Genomic DNA, 18278 nt, shown 5'->3' with positions numbered 1-18278 from the left:
TAGCCAAAGTCTATGATACCATAAAAGGAGCCATAACAGATAGACCAAAGGATGGTGCCAAAAGCTTAGCATTGAGATGACAGCCCCACAACCCACATAACTCTGAAGGTCTCAGAATCGAGTGTGTTGCATCTGATACCTGGAATCTGAGCCAAAAAGTCCAGGTAGCCCAAGGGAACAGACACCAGGGGAATCATCAGCTCTGAAGTCATTGGTAAGAGAGAGAGATAGAAACCAAAGGAGAAACAAGCAGATAAGGATCTGAAATAAAAAAAAAAATTGACTATGTGGCAGTATTTTCAGTTCCCATGACTAGCAGACTAGAACTGCTTCCATCTGCACAGACTTTGACAAAGGCTTCTTCCTTGGCTTGGTCCACTTCAGAGCCAATAGTTAACCTGGATTGGACCCAGGACCACCAAAGTTGGTTTAGGCCTGTCTTGGGTTACTACATCCAGTTATTTTTCAGACTGTAAGATCCTCTATGAGATTTTGAATTTTGCCTGCACCCCCTTAAAGAGTAACTTGTCACCCATCTTCTTAAGAGATCACTGTACCCTAAAACTACACTGACTGGGAAAGTTACTGAGAAAATGGCGTAAATCTAGATAGATTTTTTTTTAACATATCATGACCTCCTAGACCCTTATCTGCTCAGCTTTAGGTCATAATACAGTAGTAACATTATCCTCAAATACAGGGATAATGAAGTCCTTATAGCAAATGTTCAGCAAAAGTGCTGAACTCTTGCCCTAAATGACCTCTCAGCAGTGTCTGATACCAAGCGCTTTGAATATTGTACTGCAGTGATTTTCTCCAAAACGTTCCAATCATTCCAAAAGGGTGACATCTGGTGTTAATTTATCCAGTCATTTCCCTTTGTGGTGCAGTCTGCCCCAGAGTTCTAATCTGGGTCCTCTGTTGTTCCTAGTATAAGTGCTACAACTAAATAAGGTCTTTACCGAGAACAAGAGATTTACTTTTACTTTTATACTTGTGACATTTTGTTATACTTCTTTTCTCGGGATCAGACGTCTGACTTAACTCCTGCTGAGGAATGTTCAAACATCACAACTTCCACTTCTCTTATCCTTAATAACATGCAACACTAACATATTGAAAAGTGTACCTAGGGTCCAAGATATAGCTGTGGCTCTTGACCACAGGTTGACAACTCAAGAACCATCTGCATTATCAAACAGTTTATATTTTCACTGGACATGGCAATATGGGTAAATATGCTGGTCATTTCCATCTGGATTATTATAATGCCCTTCACTTTGGGTTTACATCTGCAGAAGGTACAAAATTCCATGAGTAGATTACTGACTGGTACATTTGCTTCTCAGATGTGCCTTCAAGATCTAGACCGGGAGTGTCCAACAAACAGCCACAATCCGACCCACCAAAGCATTTTATCCGACACACAGCATGTCCCCCAAACTACTTAGACTGTGCAGATGCATTTAGGACATGGTCATGTGCCTCTCACAAGCTTTGGCAGGTATAGCAAGGGCTCCAACTCTTAACAATCTGGGTTGTGCTTACCTTATGGAGTTGGTAACATCATATGTCCTCGACACTCATTAGACCCATTATAGAGTACAATGCCCCTTTTGGAATGTACCTCACAAGACATCTGCAGCAGCTGGAAAGGCCACAGAAGTACCTCACAAAGAGGATTACTGGCCTCAAACAAATGTCCTACACTGACCACCTCAAAAAACTCCAGCTTTACTCCATAGCATATTGCCTACTCCGAGGTGATCTCTGCCTAACATATAAAGCTATGTCAAACCCAGAGCTGTTGGACATGCTACACCTAAAGAAATCCCAGTCCTTCCAAGCTACACGCTCTAGGGACCTAAACCTTGTCACCACAATAAACAGAACATGCTGGAGGGATAGATTCCTGTCCCAGAGACTTCCCATACTCTGGAACAAGCTACCCATCTATGTCAAGCAAAGTTCTTCATTAGCACTCTTCAAGAAAAATCTTGATGAGTGGATGGGAAATAGGAAATACACCCCGGGGATCACTTCTGTCTCTCTGCTAGACAGTGGCACAGGAAAATAACTTTCTTGGGTGGCGTAAGCCATGGAACCTTGTTGGCTAGGCTTACGTAGGCCCTTGGGCCAATAGCCTAGTACCTACCTATGAACCTAAACAAATGGGGTCATCAGGTGAGGGGCTGATGGCTATTCCATGGGCCAGATAACAAACGTGGGACATAATTTATTATGCTTCTGTTGCTCCAGTCCTGTGAAATCAACAACCATCCCTGATTGAGGTGACTCAATATGAGAATTCTTCAGAGGCTACTTAAATTTCAGCTTTATAAGAGTATAAGAGCGATATTCCTAACACCTTCAGATGGCTAAACGTTTCATTTGTTTACATATTTAAGATAATTTTACTGATTTTTTTGCCTTCAACATATTATATTTATTCTCTTTTTGCCTTGGTCTTTTGTTTGCTTTTTAAATAAGATGCATGGGCCTAAGCACTGTAATACTTTAAATAAAAGCAGCTTCAAGTACCAAGGAATGCCCACTGTTAGAATTGCAAAAATCACCTGTGTCAGATTAAAGAATGAATGGAAGCTATTCTTAATTCTATTCTTAAGACAGAAGTGGTGAACTTCATGACACCCATGCAGATGGACAATACAGTTACAACTGCTGAATCCTACACAAATGCACTCTATAAGCATTTACACAACTGCATGGAGTGTGCTATCCCAAACAGAACCAAGATGCCATCCTCCAAAAGAAGGAAGCTAATCTCGTGGTCCCATGCCATACACAAACTGTACAACAGAAGGAAGAAACTGTTGCAAAAGAGAGTAAAATCCCATGAGTGCAGGAGCTCCCTGGTCAGCCTCAGTAAGAAGCTGAGATCCCTTATTAAGATCCCCCAAAACTAGCTATGAAAACAAAATCGCCACTAATTCCAAGGACAACCACAAAGCATTCAATAGCCATGTCAAGAATCTCGATGGCAATACCCAGATCTGCTCTGAGCTACAACACAAAGGCACGAAAATTACAGAATCAACTGATATTGCCAACATCCTGGCAGATAGGTTCAGTGCTAACTTTACCCCCCTCTCACCCCCTAAAGGGCCCATATCTATACAGGAATAATGCAGAGTCCCTGTAATCACAACTACGCAGGTAAAAGCTGCACTCTCTAAAGCCAAAAACACAGCATCCATGGGATCTGACAACATCCCAGGCTGCCTTTTACATGAACTGGCTCCCCACTTAAGCACCATGTTCAATAATAGCCTCACATCAGGCTTTGTGCCCACTGAATGGCGCACAGCAACAGTTATCCCACTCCACAAAGGGAGAGCCACCACTGATCCCGGGAACTATCGACCTATTAGCCTGATGAGCCTGGTCTGCAAGGCCATGGAACATAACATCATGGAACTCGAACAAAGACATTGGTAACCTCCAAACTCTGGATCCCACCCAGTTCAAGTGAAAGGCAGATCATGCCTCCTGAACCTTTTCAACATCTTTGAGGCAGTCACCAAAGCCATACATGAGAGTAAGGTGGTTCACACAGCCTATCTTGACCTCACCAAGGCTTTCAACATCATCCCCCATTCTAGAATTATAGCTAAACTCACTAAACTAGGTATAAATCTCTACGTCACAAGATGGATTGTCAACTGGCTCACTGACAGAACCCACACTGTAAAAGTTGAAGACTCTAAATCTGACTTCAAAGCAGTGACGAGTGTAGTATCACAGGGTTCCATCCTGGGACCTCTCCTGTTTGGTATCTACTTCGCTGAAGCACAGGCTAACACAGAAGGCCTCTGGCTAACGAAGTTCGCAGATGACTGCAAACTAGGAGCCATAGTCAAGTCCCCTAATAATGTGGCCATCCTACAGAAGGGCCTCGCTGAGACAGATGCCTGGTGTCAGAGCCATGGCCTCAAGCTCAATGCCAAAAAGTGCAGTGTCATCCCCTTTGGTAAAAACTCTGTAACCATGAACTACCACATAGGCAGCAATCTACTTAACACCGAATGCGTGATAAGAGACCTTGGGACCCAGGTGGACAGTAGTCTCTCCTTTGATAGTCACATCACCACAGTAGTCAGGAAGTCCTATGTGGCACACCTTATCATAAAAGGGCTCTCATCTAGGAAAAAATAGGTCATTGTTCCCCACTCATTAGACGCATTATAAAGTACAATGCCCATTTTGTAATGTACCTCACAAGACATCTGCAGCAGCTGGAAAGGCCACAGAAGTACCTCACAAAGAGGATTACTGGCCTCAAACAAATGCCCTACACTGACCACCTCAAAAAACTCCAGCTTTACTCCACAGCATATCGCCTACTCTGAGGTGCTCTCTGCCTAACATATAAAACTATGTCAAACCCAGAGCTACACCTAAAGAAATCCCAATCCCTCCGAGCTACACGCTCTAGGGACCTAAACCTTGTCACCACAATAAACAGGACATGCTGGAGGGATAGATTCCTGTCCCAGAGACTTCCCATACTCTGGAACAAGCTACCCATCTATGTCAAGCAAAGTTCTTCATTAGCACTCTTCAAGAAATATCTTGATGAGTAGATGGGAAATACGAAATACACCCCAGGGATCACATCTGTGTCTCTGCTCGACAGTGGCACAGGAAAATAACTTTCTTGGGTGGCGTAAGCCACGGAACCTTGTTGGCTAGGCTTACGTAGGTCCTTGGGCCGATAGCCTAGTACCTACCTATGAACCTATTACTGGATAAACAAAGGCCAAGCAGTCTGTATAACCCTAACATATTCCAAAACACATCTAATACTGTATTACTAACACTGTTTAAATCAGATGATTTATAGGCAGTAAGCTTAATTTGCCACCACACCTCTAACACCTCCAAACAGGAAGGTTCTTATTGTAGAAGGCCAGACAATGTCATGCCCTCAGTAAAATAAAAGCATGCCCAATGCGCTATCAAACAATCAGAAATAGCTCAAAAAATCATCAATCAATTTTTCAAGTAAAACCACAATCTTACACCATTGACAGGGTCACTGAGATGAGGAATGTGTAAGGAACTCAGGAGCAATAACACAAATGACTATGGACCTACAATCACAAACAAAACCATCTTTTATCAGGTGTGCCTGTGAAACAGCAAGGAATGTAAATGTGATCTTTGTAACACTTGCAAATGGTACAAAGAATCTGTACCTGCTGACACTGACCGTCGTACAAGTAATCATAAGAAGAAAATGTGTCATAAGTAAGGGAATAGTATATTGTGCTACAGGGAAGGCCAAAAGGTATTATTGTATGAAGATCAGCAAACATTTTATGCTATTAAAACTAAGAATAAAAATGTGCTTTATGCAAACATTCCGAAAAATGCTGTAATTTTAAGTATTATTTTTGCACTTAATGATTCTTTAGGGGTAATGTGGGATTTGGAGGTTTTACAGGTGTGGTGGTAAATTAAGCTTAATGTCAATGCCTAGTATGAAAAATGTATTAATATTAAATGTCATTTGAAATCCAAAGCTGTTAAGAACTATGTAGATAATTATTATTACTTTATTTTTAATTGTGCATTTTTCCTTCACTTGTTGCACTTAGATGTCTTTTTTGCTGTTTTTTGTTCTTTACTGGTGAATTATGTCATGTTATGTCATGTGACAGTTTTTATTAAGTATTTAATCAGTGACATTTTCTGTTTAAATTGGTTCTGCATAAATGTTTTGTTGGAAGATGAAAGTACTAAACTGTGTGTGAATAAACATCTGCCCTTTTGCTGGCAGTTGTGACCATTTGTAGTTACTTTTGGCTTTATTTGCTCTAACTGTAACTGGGTGTGAATAAACATCTGTCCTTATAAATTTCATCTCCCCTCACTTCCTCTACACTTGTCTCAAGTGCCTCTGAATGCCTGCATGGCATCCTTTACACCACTCACTAAGGTAGTCCATTTTATGGCTCAAAAGACATCTCTCTGAAAAAGCGTACTCATAGAACCAGAGAGTATTGAGTCCCTACAGTCTGCTGTCCGCACCCCCTCCTCACCCCTCTATCCTTCCAGTTCATACCAATTCCTTACGATCTCTCAGTCAAAATCTAGTGAGCCCATGTCATGTCCTCTATGCACGTCTCTTCTGAAGTGAGTTAAGAAGAGCTCCAATCCCTCTACACTATGGTCACATCCTCTTACCTTCCCATCCCTCTCTACTAACTGGTGACCTTTCTGAGGATGCATTCCAGAAGGCTGAGGTCCATCTTGCATGGCCTCTAGACACATACACAGTACCCAAATTGTGTCCTGACCAAGAAGCAATGGAGGGGAAACATCACTTCTTTGTTGCTGGAGTTCATCAATCTTGAACAAACAGTGTAGTATTCTGTCTGCCTTTCATTCTGCTACACTTTTCTCCTTGTGGTCTGATGTTCGACTCCACCAGCTGATAACTGACATTAAGGTTGCTATGGCCCAAATGCAGCATTTGGTGCTCCCTGGGAACAGAATGTGGGAAATGATCTCAAGAATGACCCTATAATCTTGCCATTGTAATAAAATGAACTGCCCTTAGGTGTGTAACATGGACTATTGTCCCAGTTCCTGTAAACAAGCCTCTGACTCGCTGGAACAAACCCAGTTCAGAACAAAAAAAGCCAACAATGATACATGCCTACAGTAAACTGAGTTTTCAATAATACATGCCTACAGTAAACTGAGTTTTCAATAAACTAACTTAACACAACAGCCAGTAAATTTAGATACCTTGCACCATAATGAATATCTCATAACCACCAAACATAGAATATTCTTCTTCAATTACTTAAAAATCAAAGGAACTGCATACCTTTCCTGTTGTTCCTGTAAAAAATCTATAACCTTTACACGATCCAACAAATTCTGAATTTCTGCTTTCTGGCGGTTAATAATTTCTTTGTAGTTCGATAACTCATCCTCTGTTCTCAAACGTTCTTCTTCTAGACACTTTACCTAAACAGTAACATGGTAATCTAGTCAATCAAACAGCAAATTCAACCCATAAAAATGATCTGCTATTTCTTGATGGTATAACTAACTTAGAGAATCACTGCAAAATAAGAGACTGCCCAAACTGAAATTTTGCCTGTACAACACATGCTGTTGCTGTTGAAGAAAACTAGTGTAATTTGTGAATATTAACAGTAACATCTGTGATACAAAAGACAGTCAACCAATACCAAATGTAATTTTAACTGCAGAAAAATTCCAATTTATAACCATACAGTAAAAACAAAATGAAAACTCCAGCAAAGCTAGAACTTCCACTGAGCGACCTCCCAAACCTCTTATATCAGAGGCACATGGGATACAAGCAAATGACCTTTATAAACATCAGGTGTTTCACCTAGTTGGCATTATGAATGACCATGACTTGTTTTGTCATTTTAATGGACAATTTCAGGCCAGTAAAGCCAAACCCCCCAGCTGTGGATATGCATATTTTGGCCTTGTTATGACCTCGTCAGCACAGCAAAAGCACAGTGTTTGACTACGCATAAGAAACACACGGCTGCTATACCCAGCTGATGTTCATTATCATTAGAGTCACTGCAAAAATATCCCAAACAACAAACTAAAACAATAAGTGAGAAGGTCACTGAAAAACCAATCAGTAAAAACAAAATGAAAACTCCAGCAATGCTAGAACTTCCACTGGGTGACCTCCCAAACCTCTTGTATCAGAGGCACATGGGATATATGCAAATGACCTTTATGAACATCAGGTGTTTCAGCTAATTGGCAATTCTGAATGCCTAAGACTTGTTTCGTCATTTTAATGGACGATTTCAGGCCAGTAAAGCCAAATCCCACTAGCTGTGGATATGCATATTTCAGCCTTGTTACGACCTTGTCAGCACAGCACAAGCAGAGTGTTTGACTAAGCATAAGAAACACAGGGCTGTTATACCCAGCTGATGTCCATTATCATTACCATTATTAAACGACGAAACAAGTCATGGGCATTCAGAATTGCCAATTAGCTGAAACACCTGATGTTCACAAAGGTCATTTGCATATATCCCATGTCTCTGATACAAGAGGTTTGGGAGGTCAATCAGTGGAAGTTCTAGTTTTGCTCGAGTTTTCATTTTGTTTTTACTGATTGTTTTTCCAGTGAACTTCTTACTTATTGTTTTAATTTATAACTAAAGAACTTAGAACAGATAAAAAAAACTGTTGTTGTAAGATACAGGCACCACTCCATAATGTATCCACAAGTTCAGCGAGTACTCTCTCTCCCTAACACTGCAACCATCTACATACTCAATTTTACACATAAACAAAATACGAGTTTCATTTAAGGCAAAAGTTGTTATCCATGCAAAAAGTAAAGAAAATTTAGTGTATTCTGTTAAAAGAATAAATAAAATGTGTTAAAGATAGAGGTCAGGCAGCATAAATGGAGTTAAAAACATAATTTACTTGTAACTGCATGTAAAATACATTAGGCACACACCTGTTTACCTGTGACTACAGGTAAAATAGTTACCAATTTACTGGCTGATGGAACCAAAAATGTTGGAAATTCAACAATTCAGCTTGGGCTTATATATCCATATAAAGACAGAAATAGACATGTGAATCACTGCAATTTATCAGTACTTTTAAAGTTTCAAAGAATTTTCTTCTTAAATCAACATTTTTACTTTTACTACTAAAGGCAGTACAGAAACTGCATACAAATTATGCTCTGGCATTTGGCACAGAGAATTAAGAAGTTAACTCCTGTGGTCCAGTGGTGCAGGGTTTGATTCCCTCAACCTCCACTGCCTAACACTGTGCAAGTCACTTAACTAGACACTGCTTCCAGGCTGAATCTGAAAAAAGCAGAAAACAGCAACAGTAAACTGAAGCATGACTTGTATCACCATTCAGTAAAATAAAATCACATTTATTTTCAAGTAGGTAAGCGCTTTCACCACAAAATGTGGCTTCATCAGACCAGCTCACCAGCTTAAATGTAAACCCATATGTCATAAGATGGGTTGCAAACTGGCTCAAGGACAGAACCCACAAGGTCAGAATTGCAGGAGCCATGTCAGACTCTAAGCCAGTCACAAGCGGTGTCCCACAGGGCTCGGTCCTGGGACCCCTCTTGTTCGGCATTTATTTTTCCGAGGTGCAAGCAAACATAGGAGGATTGTGGCTAACAAAGTTCGCAGATGACTGCAAACTGGGTGCCATAATTGATACTCCAGCGGACACAAGCATCCTTCAGAAAGGCCTCATAGAAACAGATAACTGGTGCTAGAGCCATGGCCTTAAACTGAACGTCAAAAAATGTATAGTCATACCCCTTGGGAAAAACAAAGTACCCGCAAATTACCACATAGGTGGTAATCCATTAAGTACGGAAAAAGAAATCAGGGACCTAGGGACCAAAGTTGACAGTAACCTCTCATTTGACACTTACGTTGCCAAGGTGGTTTGGAAGACCTTCTATATTACCCACCTTATCATGAAAGGATTCACATCTAGATCAAGAGAGGTCATTGTGCCCCTGTACTCTTCCCTTATCAGGCCCATAATTGAGTACAATGCCCCATTTGGGATGTACCTTACCCGACACCTGCAGCAGTTAGAAAGACCCCAAAAGTACCTCACCAAGAGGATCAAGGGTCTCAAACATATGTCATATGCTGCCCGGCTGAAGAAACTCCAGCTCTATTCAGTCGCACACCGCCTACTCAGAGGCGATCTATGTCTGACGTACAAGGCCATGTCCAATCCGGAATTAATGGACATGCTCCACCTCAGAAAATCCAAATCCACCAGAGCCACGAGAGCGAGAGATTTGAACCTCAACACAGAAATACATAGGACGTGCTGGAGGGACAGATTCATAACCCAGAGGCTCCCTACACTCTGGAACAGAATCCCAGTCCATGTTAGGCAGAGCCCCTCACTGACTCTCTTCAAGAGAAATCTTGACGAGTGGATGCGAGATCGTAGGTTTACCCTGGGGGTCATTTCTGTGTCACTACTAGACAGAGGCACAGTAAATTAAACCCTAAATGGGCGTAGTATTCTCATCCCAAGGGGTGGCGAAAGCCACACACACTCTGGCTAGGCTTATAAATGCCCTACGGCAGATAGCCTAGTATGAACCTATGAACCTATTTACAAGTAAAAGTGCATAAACTGCCAAACATTTCCATTTATACATAACACCTCCCCCTAATTAAATTCAAATGCTTGTTGTAGCAAATCACTTCAGCACAAAATACCCCCTAGTTGCTTGACATCATAAACAGATTAAAACAGCAACAAATTAACTATTTACTTGCTGATACAGAAATAAAATCCACATTATAATACTCAAAATTCATCACATAATAAAACTGTACGCACGCTCCACTTTAAAATGTATGCATACCTCATCCTTAGCAGCATAAATTGTACTGTGCATCTATAGATCAACTAGCTCTCTAGTTGCTTTTGTTATATATAGATCGTCACACAATAATAAATGTATACTATCATGACATAACATTTCCTACTTGATATAACTGATTATATGGTCAAGCACTCGCTTGACTCCACAACCCAAATCATTCAAATCAGTACATCATTACTTACACATTCATGGATTAAGTCATATTGCACACATTTAAATATCCCTCCAAGTCTATCCTGTGGTGTAGCTAGGTCCTTTCAAATGAACATGTTATAACATAATCGTTCAGCTTACAACCCTTGTATGCTGTCAAAAATCAATCACAAAGCGATTTCTATTTTGTGTTGTTCAAATAAACAACTTACTGTACCTTCTTAAACATAGATGAATGACACGCCTATTTATCTATATATCCATACTAGGTTCCAGTATGCAGTTAAATATGTACTTATCCAGTTTACTTTTGCAATACACCCTCTTTTTTAGCTTGAATGCTGTTAAGCACTCACTCTACTATTTACTTCGCAAAAGCACTCCTAATCGTGACGTCATCACGCCATACATCCATTCCTTAAAAATACAGCCGTATGAATAATTCACTGTTCCGCTACTTGCAAAGTGCATTTCTTATAACTTAAAGACTATGTAGCATCAGATTTACCTAATAGTAAGTCCTCATGTACATATATACTTTAAGAAATCTTTGCACAAACATGAGCAGTTCCATTATATATTCAGCATATATGGTATATAAAATCAATACAACTCTTCATAATATACCCATATAAGTATATTATTGTACAGCCATCAAATTGCTACTAATATTGGCATCCATCTACATCTTCAAACTAATTTTATCTAACATGATACTTATATACATAGTAGTAAAGAATGGCAGATCATGGACAATAAATGCATTTCTAAAAACTAAACTGCACTTCATATGGAAATATTTCCAGCTAGCCAAAAATCATTTATCATTTGAGCTACATATACTAAGCTGTAAGCCATGTTCTATATATTATATATATATATATATATATATATATATATATATATATATATATATATATATATATATATATATATATATATAGTATCGATATCACGGCATATCTGTTGTTAAATTAAAAAATTTTATATATACATACAGACATACATATATACACATATATGTGCATTTCTAGCCCAAGCTATATGAAATAGCCTTAATATACATAACCTACCATTAATTCCTGTTGCGTGCATGTTCATATAAAACTGACCATATAGTTGCATAAACAGAGTCACTTATATGCATACTTCTACTCATATTACTAAATATTCCTTGATCCAGCTAAAATGAAGGACCAATTTCATGTTAGTATACTGTAGTCTAGAAAGTAGATGTATAATATTTTGCTTTCTGAATGACTTTTGATATGAGGGGAGACTGGGGAAAGGCATAAAGAAGTCCCGAGGGCCAATTGTGAACAAGCCAGTCTTTCGGTATCTCCCCCAGAGGGGGGGATTAGGGAAAAGTAGCTGCTACATTTGGTGTTCATAGGGGTGGCAAAAAGATCACAGCAAGGCTGGCCCCATTTGTGGAAGATCTCTTCCGCTATGTTCTGATTCAGAGACCACTCGTGAAGCATCAAAATTGCCCTGCTGAGCTCGTCGGCTATCACAGTGGACTTTCCCGGGATGTGCTGTGTGACTAGAAAGTGTTGGGAAGATATTGCTCACTGCCAAACCCACAGAGCCTCTCGACAAAGTGGGTATAATCTGGTTCCTCCTTGTTTGTTTATATACCATACCACTGACATATTGTCTGACTGGACTGCAATCGACCCTACAGGAAAAGTTGTGGAGTGCTTGCAATACCAGAAGTACTGCTCTCATCTCTAGAACACTGATGTGCAAATGGGCCTCGTGTTCTTGCCATATGCCTTGGACTGTCTTTCCCAGGTAGTGCTCCCCCACCCTATCTGGGAAGCATCCGTGGTCATAGAAGCAACAGGTTGATGTGGAATGAATGGTCTCCCGATGATTAACTCGTTGGACTGAATCCACCAACGAAGATCCTTCTTGCAAGTTTCTGTTGTTATGACTGGGTGAGACAGAGAAAGTTCCTGAAGTGACCACGGGGAGAAGAGTAACCACTGTAGGATTCTCATATGCATCCTGGCTAAGGGAACGAGGGTCATGGTTGAGGCCACTGTTCCCAGGAGCTTGAGCACAACCTTTGCCGTGACCTTGTGTTTGGGAAGAAGCAGCAATATCTGTTTGAGATTTGCAACTGTGTCAGCGGGAAGGCACGCCATCATTGAAACAGTCTCTATTTCTCTGCCTATAAAGGTAACATGCTGACAGGGCAACAAGGTGACTTTTGCAGACTTATTGTAATGCCTAGCTGAGCACAAATTTGTAGGGTCATGTCTCTGGCCTGCTGAAGTTGATGCTTGGTGGTGGCAGTTAGGAGCCAGTCATCCAGGTACGGAAGCACTTGGAATCCAAGACGTCTCGAATGAGCAGTTACTACTGCCATGCATTTGGTGACCAGTCTACCGGCTATAGTGAGACCAAAGGGCAGAGCACGAAACTGATAGTGACTGGCTCCCAGCCAGAAGCGTGACTCCTCGATGCTCTGTCCATTTTTATGTGATAGTATGCATCTTGGAGATCTATCGAGCACATCCAATTGTCTTTCCCTAAAAGGGGGAGTATAGACTCCAGTGTCGCCATTTATAACTTGGACTTCTTTACTGATTCGTTTAGTTTGCTGAGATCCAATATGGGCCTCCAGTCCCCTGTTCTTTTTGGTATTAAAAAGAATATCAAGTAAGTTCCAAATCCTATCTGGTCTGTGGGGACGGTATAGATATTTAGAAGTTATGTACTCACCATAACGTTCCATCTGAGTAGGTGTATTCATTTGTCTACAACCTGTGGGTTATGGATCCGATATCGGATCCGAACCGGCATGGTTTTCCAGCTATGGATCCGAGCTCTCAGCTCCTCCCCTCACCCATAATGCCCTGCTCTCCCTACATGACCTCAGATCGAGTTTGCCAACAATAAAAATACCCTGAAAAGGGTAACACATAATATGCAGGAAACTGAAAAAGGTCAGGGGGATAGGAGGGCAGGATGGTTGTAGACAAATGAATACACCTACTCAGATGGAACGTTATGGTGAGTACATAACTTCTAAATCTGAAGTAGGAGATTCATTTGTCTGCAACCTGTGGGACAGAGTCCCCAGCTACCTGAATCTTGGGCGGCCATCATGGAAGGATATTCCGGAGCACCGCGGAGCCAAAGGATGCTCTACCCTTAGATGTAATATCCAACTTGTAGTGGGAAATAAAGGTATGAGATGAAGCCCAAGTGGCTGCTGAACAAATATCATCCAGAGGAATCCTAGCCTTAAAGGCCGAGGTAGAAACTGACCGGGTTGAATGGGCATGTACTCCCTCGGTGCGGGCCTTCCAGAAGCTTGATAGGCCAATAAGATGCACTGTGAAATCCAGCGTGATAATGAGACTTTGGAAATTGGCTTGCCCAAATTAAATTTAGCAAAGGAAATAAACAACTGGTCGGATTGCCTATGACCAGCTGTCCTGTTTAGATAAAATCTAAGTTGCCTGTGAACATCTAAGGAATGAAGCTTGTATTCACCCCTGTTTTGATATTTAGGGAAGAAAACAGGGAGGTTAATGGATTGATTAATATTTGCTTCAGAAGCTACCTTAGGAAGAAAGGACGGGTTGGTCCTGAGGTATACACGGTCCGGATGAAAGACCAAGTAAGGAGACTTGGCTGATGAGGCTTGAAGTTCTGAAACTCTCTTGGCCGAGGTAATGGCTACTAAAAAGGCCGTCTTGAAAGATAAAAATTTTAAATCTACCGTAGCCGCAGGTTCGAAGGGGGGAGCGGTCAAGGCCTGAAGGACCAATGAAAGTCCCAAGGAGGAACCACTTGCTTTACAGGGGGCCTGAGAAGAAAAGTACCTTTTAGGAAAATCTTACACAATTTGGCAGACATCAATGGACTGGAGTCGTGGCCAATATGATAATGAGAAATTGCCGCAAGTTGCACTTTGACCGTGGAACTGCTGGCACCATCATTAAAAAGAGTGGTTAAGAAGTCAAGCACTAGAGGAAGGGGGACTGTGAAAGGGTTTAGACCTTGCCGCTCCGCCCATATGGAGAACCGTTTCCACTTGCTGCGGTAAACTTTCCTGGTGGATGGTTTATGAGCCGCCACCAGGATGGCCTTAACAGGAGACAAAATACCGGGAGTCCTGATCAGGAGTGGAACTGGAGCAGCCAAGCAGTCAGCTTCAGGTTGTCCAGATTCGGGGCTGATAAGCGGGATGGATGAGATATCAGATCCGGAATGGGATCTAGAATCCAAGGAGGATTCACTGAGTGAGACCTTAGGAAAGGGAACCAGATCTGTCGAGGCCAAAATGGGGCAATGAGAATCATTCTGCACCCCAACCGAGAGGCTTTCTGAAGGAGTTGAAGCATCAGAGGCAAGGGGGGGTAAGCATAAAGAAGACCGGGTGGCCAAGCATGCACCAGAGCGTCTCTTGGGGTATCTCCGGGAGGAGGTATTAGAGCGAAAAACTGTCGCACTTGGTGTTTGAGGGAGACGCAAAAAGATCGCAACAAGGAGTTCCCCACCGTGCGAAGATGCGTTTCGCTACCTGGGCATTGAGAGACCACTCGTAAGGGGTGAGAATGGTGCGACTGAGTTTGTCCGCAAGGATGTTGGACCGACCCGGAATATGCATTGCTATGAGAAAGCGGTTGGTGGAGATTGCCCATTCCCACACTCTCATGGCTTCTCGACAAAGAGGGTAAGACCTGGTTCCTCCTTGCTTGTTGATATACCAGACGACAGACATGTTGTCTGACTGAATCGCAACAGTTCCCCAAGGGAAGAAAGGCCTGAAGTGCTAGCAATGCTAAGAGCACTGCTCTCATCTCTAGAACGTTGATATGCAGTAAGGTCTCTGAATCGTTCCACGTGCCTTGGACCGTCCGGCCTGCAAAATGCCCCCCCACCCGAGGTGGGAGGCGTCCGTGGTCACCGTGGCGAGAGGGGGAGAAGCACAAAAGGGGCGGCCTCCGTGGAGATCTGGAGAGTGGAGCCACCACAGGAGGGACTGCTTGCAAGCCTTGCTGATCGCAATGGGATGATTCATAGGAAGAGCAAGATACGACCACTGAACTAGGAGTGTCCATTGAAGGATGAGCATATTGAACCTGGCGAGAGGAAGAAGAGCTATCGCTGCCACCATGGACCCTAGAGCCCTCAGGACCAACTCCGCCGGAACTGAGCTGGAGTGGAGAATGGCCCGCACCTGGAGCTGCAGATTCTGAATTCTGTCAGCAGTGAGGAAGGTTCTTAACTGTCTCGTGTCTAACCTGGCACCTATAAAATCTATGAACTGCGTGGGTGCGAGGTTGGATTTTTCTGTATTTATTGTGATGCCTAGACGGGGAGCTAGATGGAGAAAGGAGTCTCGCGCCAATAATAGTAGATGCCTTGTTGGAGTGGTGAGAAGCCAGTCATCCAGGTAAGGGAAGACCTGCACCCCCTGAAGCCTCCGGTGGGCCGCTACCACTGCTAATACTTTGGTGAACACCCTGGGGGCTGTGGTGAGACCAAAGGGAAGGACCCGGAATTGGTAGTGACTGGCTCCCAGCCGGAAGCGGAGAAACCTTCTGGAGCGCCTGTCCATTAGTATGTGGTAGTACGCATCCTTGAGGTCTATGGATCACATCCAGTGATTTTCTCCCAGAAGGGGGAGAATAGACTGCAACGTAACCATTCGGAACTTCTCCTTGGGAACTGCCAGGTTCAAGAGAGAAAGGTCTAAAATTGGTCTTAGATCCCCCGTCTTTTTTGGCACTAAAAAGAACCTGGAGTAGAACCCTGATCCGATCTGGTCTGGGGGGACGGGCTGGATGGCTCTTTTCTTTAGCAGATGGCCAATTTCTGCCAAAGCGGCCTCCCACTGACCGGGTGGAACGTCGGGGAGGGACTTCAATTTTGGCATGTGACTAAATGGGATACGGTATCCTCTGGATATGATTTGGAGGACCCAGTGGTCTGATGTTATGGACTCCCATGCCGCTAGGTGCTCCGAAAAACGTCCCCCGACTGCCTCCAGAGTGGAGCAGCCGGGCAACCCTTCAGGGCTGCTGCGCGGGCCGTTCAGAGAAGGGTTCTCTGGACCTGAAGTTCCTGGGAGCCCCTCTGCCCCTTGGGGCGGCGTCCTCCCTGTCCTCCTCTGCCACGGAAGGACTGGTTGTCCGGAGCGGGTTGGGATTGTTGCGACTTCCGGAACCACATCTTCTTCTGGCCCTTTTGGTTCCTAGAATAGGGCCTCTGGGGCACAGAGAAGCGGATTCCGACGGCAGACAGCGTCTTCCTGTCCTTTTCACTCTGGGTCAAGGTATCACGAACAGTTTTGCCAAAGAGGGCAGAACCATCGAAGGGGGCGTTCGCAAATGATGCCTTGAAGGGCTCCGTGAAATCGCAATGACGGAGCCAGGCCTGACGTCTGGTAACTAGGCCTGCCCCTGCGGCTCTAGCGGCACCCTCCGTAGCATGGGATAGTAACCGCATAGAGGTATTAGTGACGGACCTGAGAGTGGCCATACGGGTGGAGTGCAACACTTTGTCCTCCTCCGACATGGACTCTGGGGGGGATGCAGCGTATTCCTTGATAAGATCGCGCTGCATCCTAATCACATGTGCCAGGTAGTTCAGCGCCCTTACTGAGAAGGTCGCTGAACTAAACATCCACTTCCCCAAGCGGTCCATCATCCGAGACTCCTTGCTCGGGGGATGGACTGAGGGACTCTCCTGAGCAAGTTCCCTCTTGGTGGCTGCCGCCGTCAACATGGCATCTACCGGAGGCCCCTTACTCCAATGGGCACGGTCAGCCGGGGGACTAAGGATACGGTCGGGCCTTTTTGGGATTGGCTCCACGGTGTCCGGTTCCTTGCACGCCCTGGTGGTAATCAGGTCCACCAGGGGGTCGGCAGGAGGGGACACCCAAGAGGTAGACGGGCCCGCTTCAAATGCCTCCAAGAACATGGACTCGTCCGAGGAAGACTTGGGGGCAGACCACCCCTCCCTTATGCGGAGCATTTCCATGATGTCTTTAAAGGAGACATCCTCAGGGGGTGATCTTGGGGAGCCTTCCCCTTCCTCCAAGTCCGTGTCTTCAGTGAGAGACTCGGGGGAGTCTATGTGCCTCCTTTTGCACGTATGCTTGCGGGGGGCATCCTCCGGGGGGCTGTCAGAGGACTCCTCGCAAACTGTGACCTGTTCCAAAGGAACAACTTGGGGCAAAGGAGCAGGCTGTCCCAATGGCCGGATGGTGGAAGCCTGGCCCAGTGCAGATGGAGCGCGGGACGGAGCCGAAGCAAGTGCCGGGGGTCCGGAAACCCTCAACAGGGCCCTCTCCACTACATCAAAAGCCGAGGGGGAGCCGACCTCGACCAAAGGATCCGATAATCGGCTCCCCCTGGGATCCGAGGAGTGGATCGGAGCCGGCGCCAAAGCGCTCGGATCCAAGGGGACAGTACGCTCCGACACAGATGGTGCCGAAGGAGCACTGATCCCCCCGGATCCGAAGCTCGGATCCAGGCTCCGAGAGGTCGGATCCGAAGCACTCGAGGGCAGGGTCGGATCCAAAGTACAGAGTACTATCGGCACCGACCCACCCCCGGCTCCGAAGCTGCTCGGCTCCAACTGCTCCAAACCCGGGTAGCGGGTCGGAGAAGGAGCTATAGGTTTAAAGAAAGGGGTCAAGCTCCCCCCC

The 18278-nt window shown here is 44.0% G+C and overlaps 1 protein-coding gene across 1 annotated transcript in view; it reads right to left on the bottom strand.

Annotated features, from left to right (window-relative positions):
* CCDC186 (coiled-coil domain containing 186) overlaps nt 1-18278 on the bottom strand; it is a 1483461-nt gene that overhangs the window by 451118 nt on the left and 1014065 nt on the right. The window contains exon 11 of the mRNA XM_044055936.1: nt 6860-7002. Within this exon, the coding sequence (XP_043911871.1) occupies nt 6860-7002 (143 nt within the window). The remainder of the gene's footprint in view (nt 1-6859; nt 7003-18278) is intronic.

This window comes from Protopterus annectens, chromosome 14.part0 (genome assembly GCF_019279795.1).
Source record: "Protopterus annectens isolate FY-2018-M chromosome 14.part0, PAN1.0, whole genome shotgun sequence".
In the NCBI taxonomy this organism is placed as follows: domain Eukaryota; kingdom Metazoa; phylum Chordata; order Ceratodontiformes; family Protopteridae; genus Protopterus; species Protopterus annectens.
The sequence above is the reverse complement of the archived record's forward strand: the minus strand, read 5'-3'. Positions and strand labels throughout refer to the sequence as shown.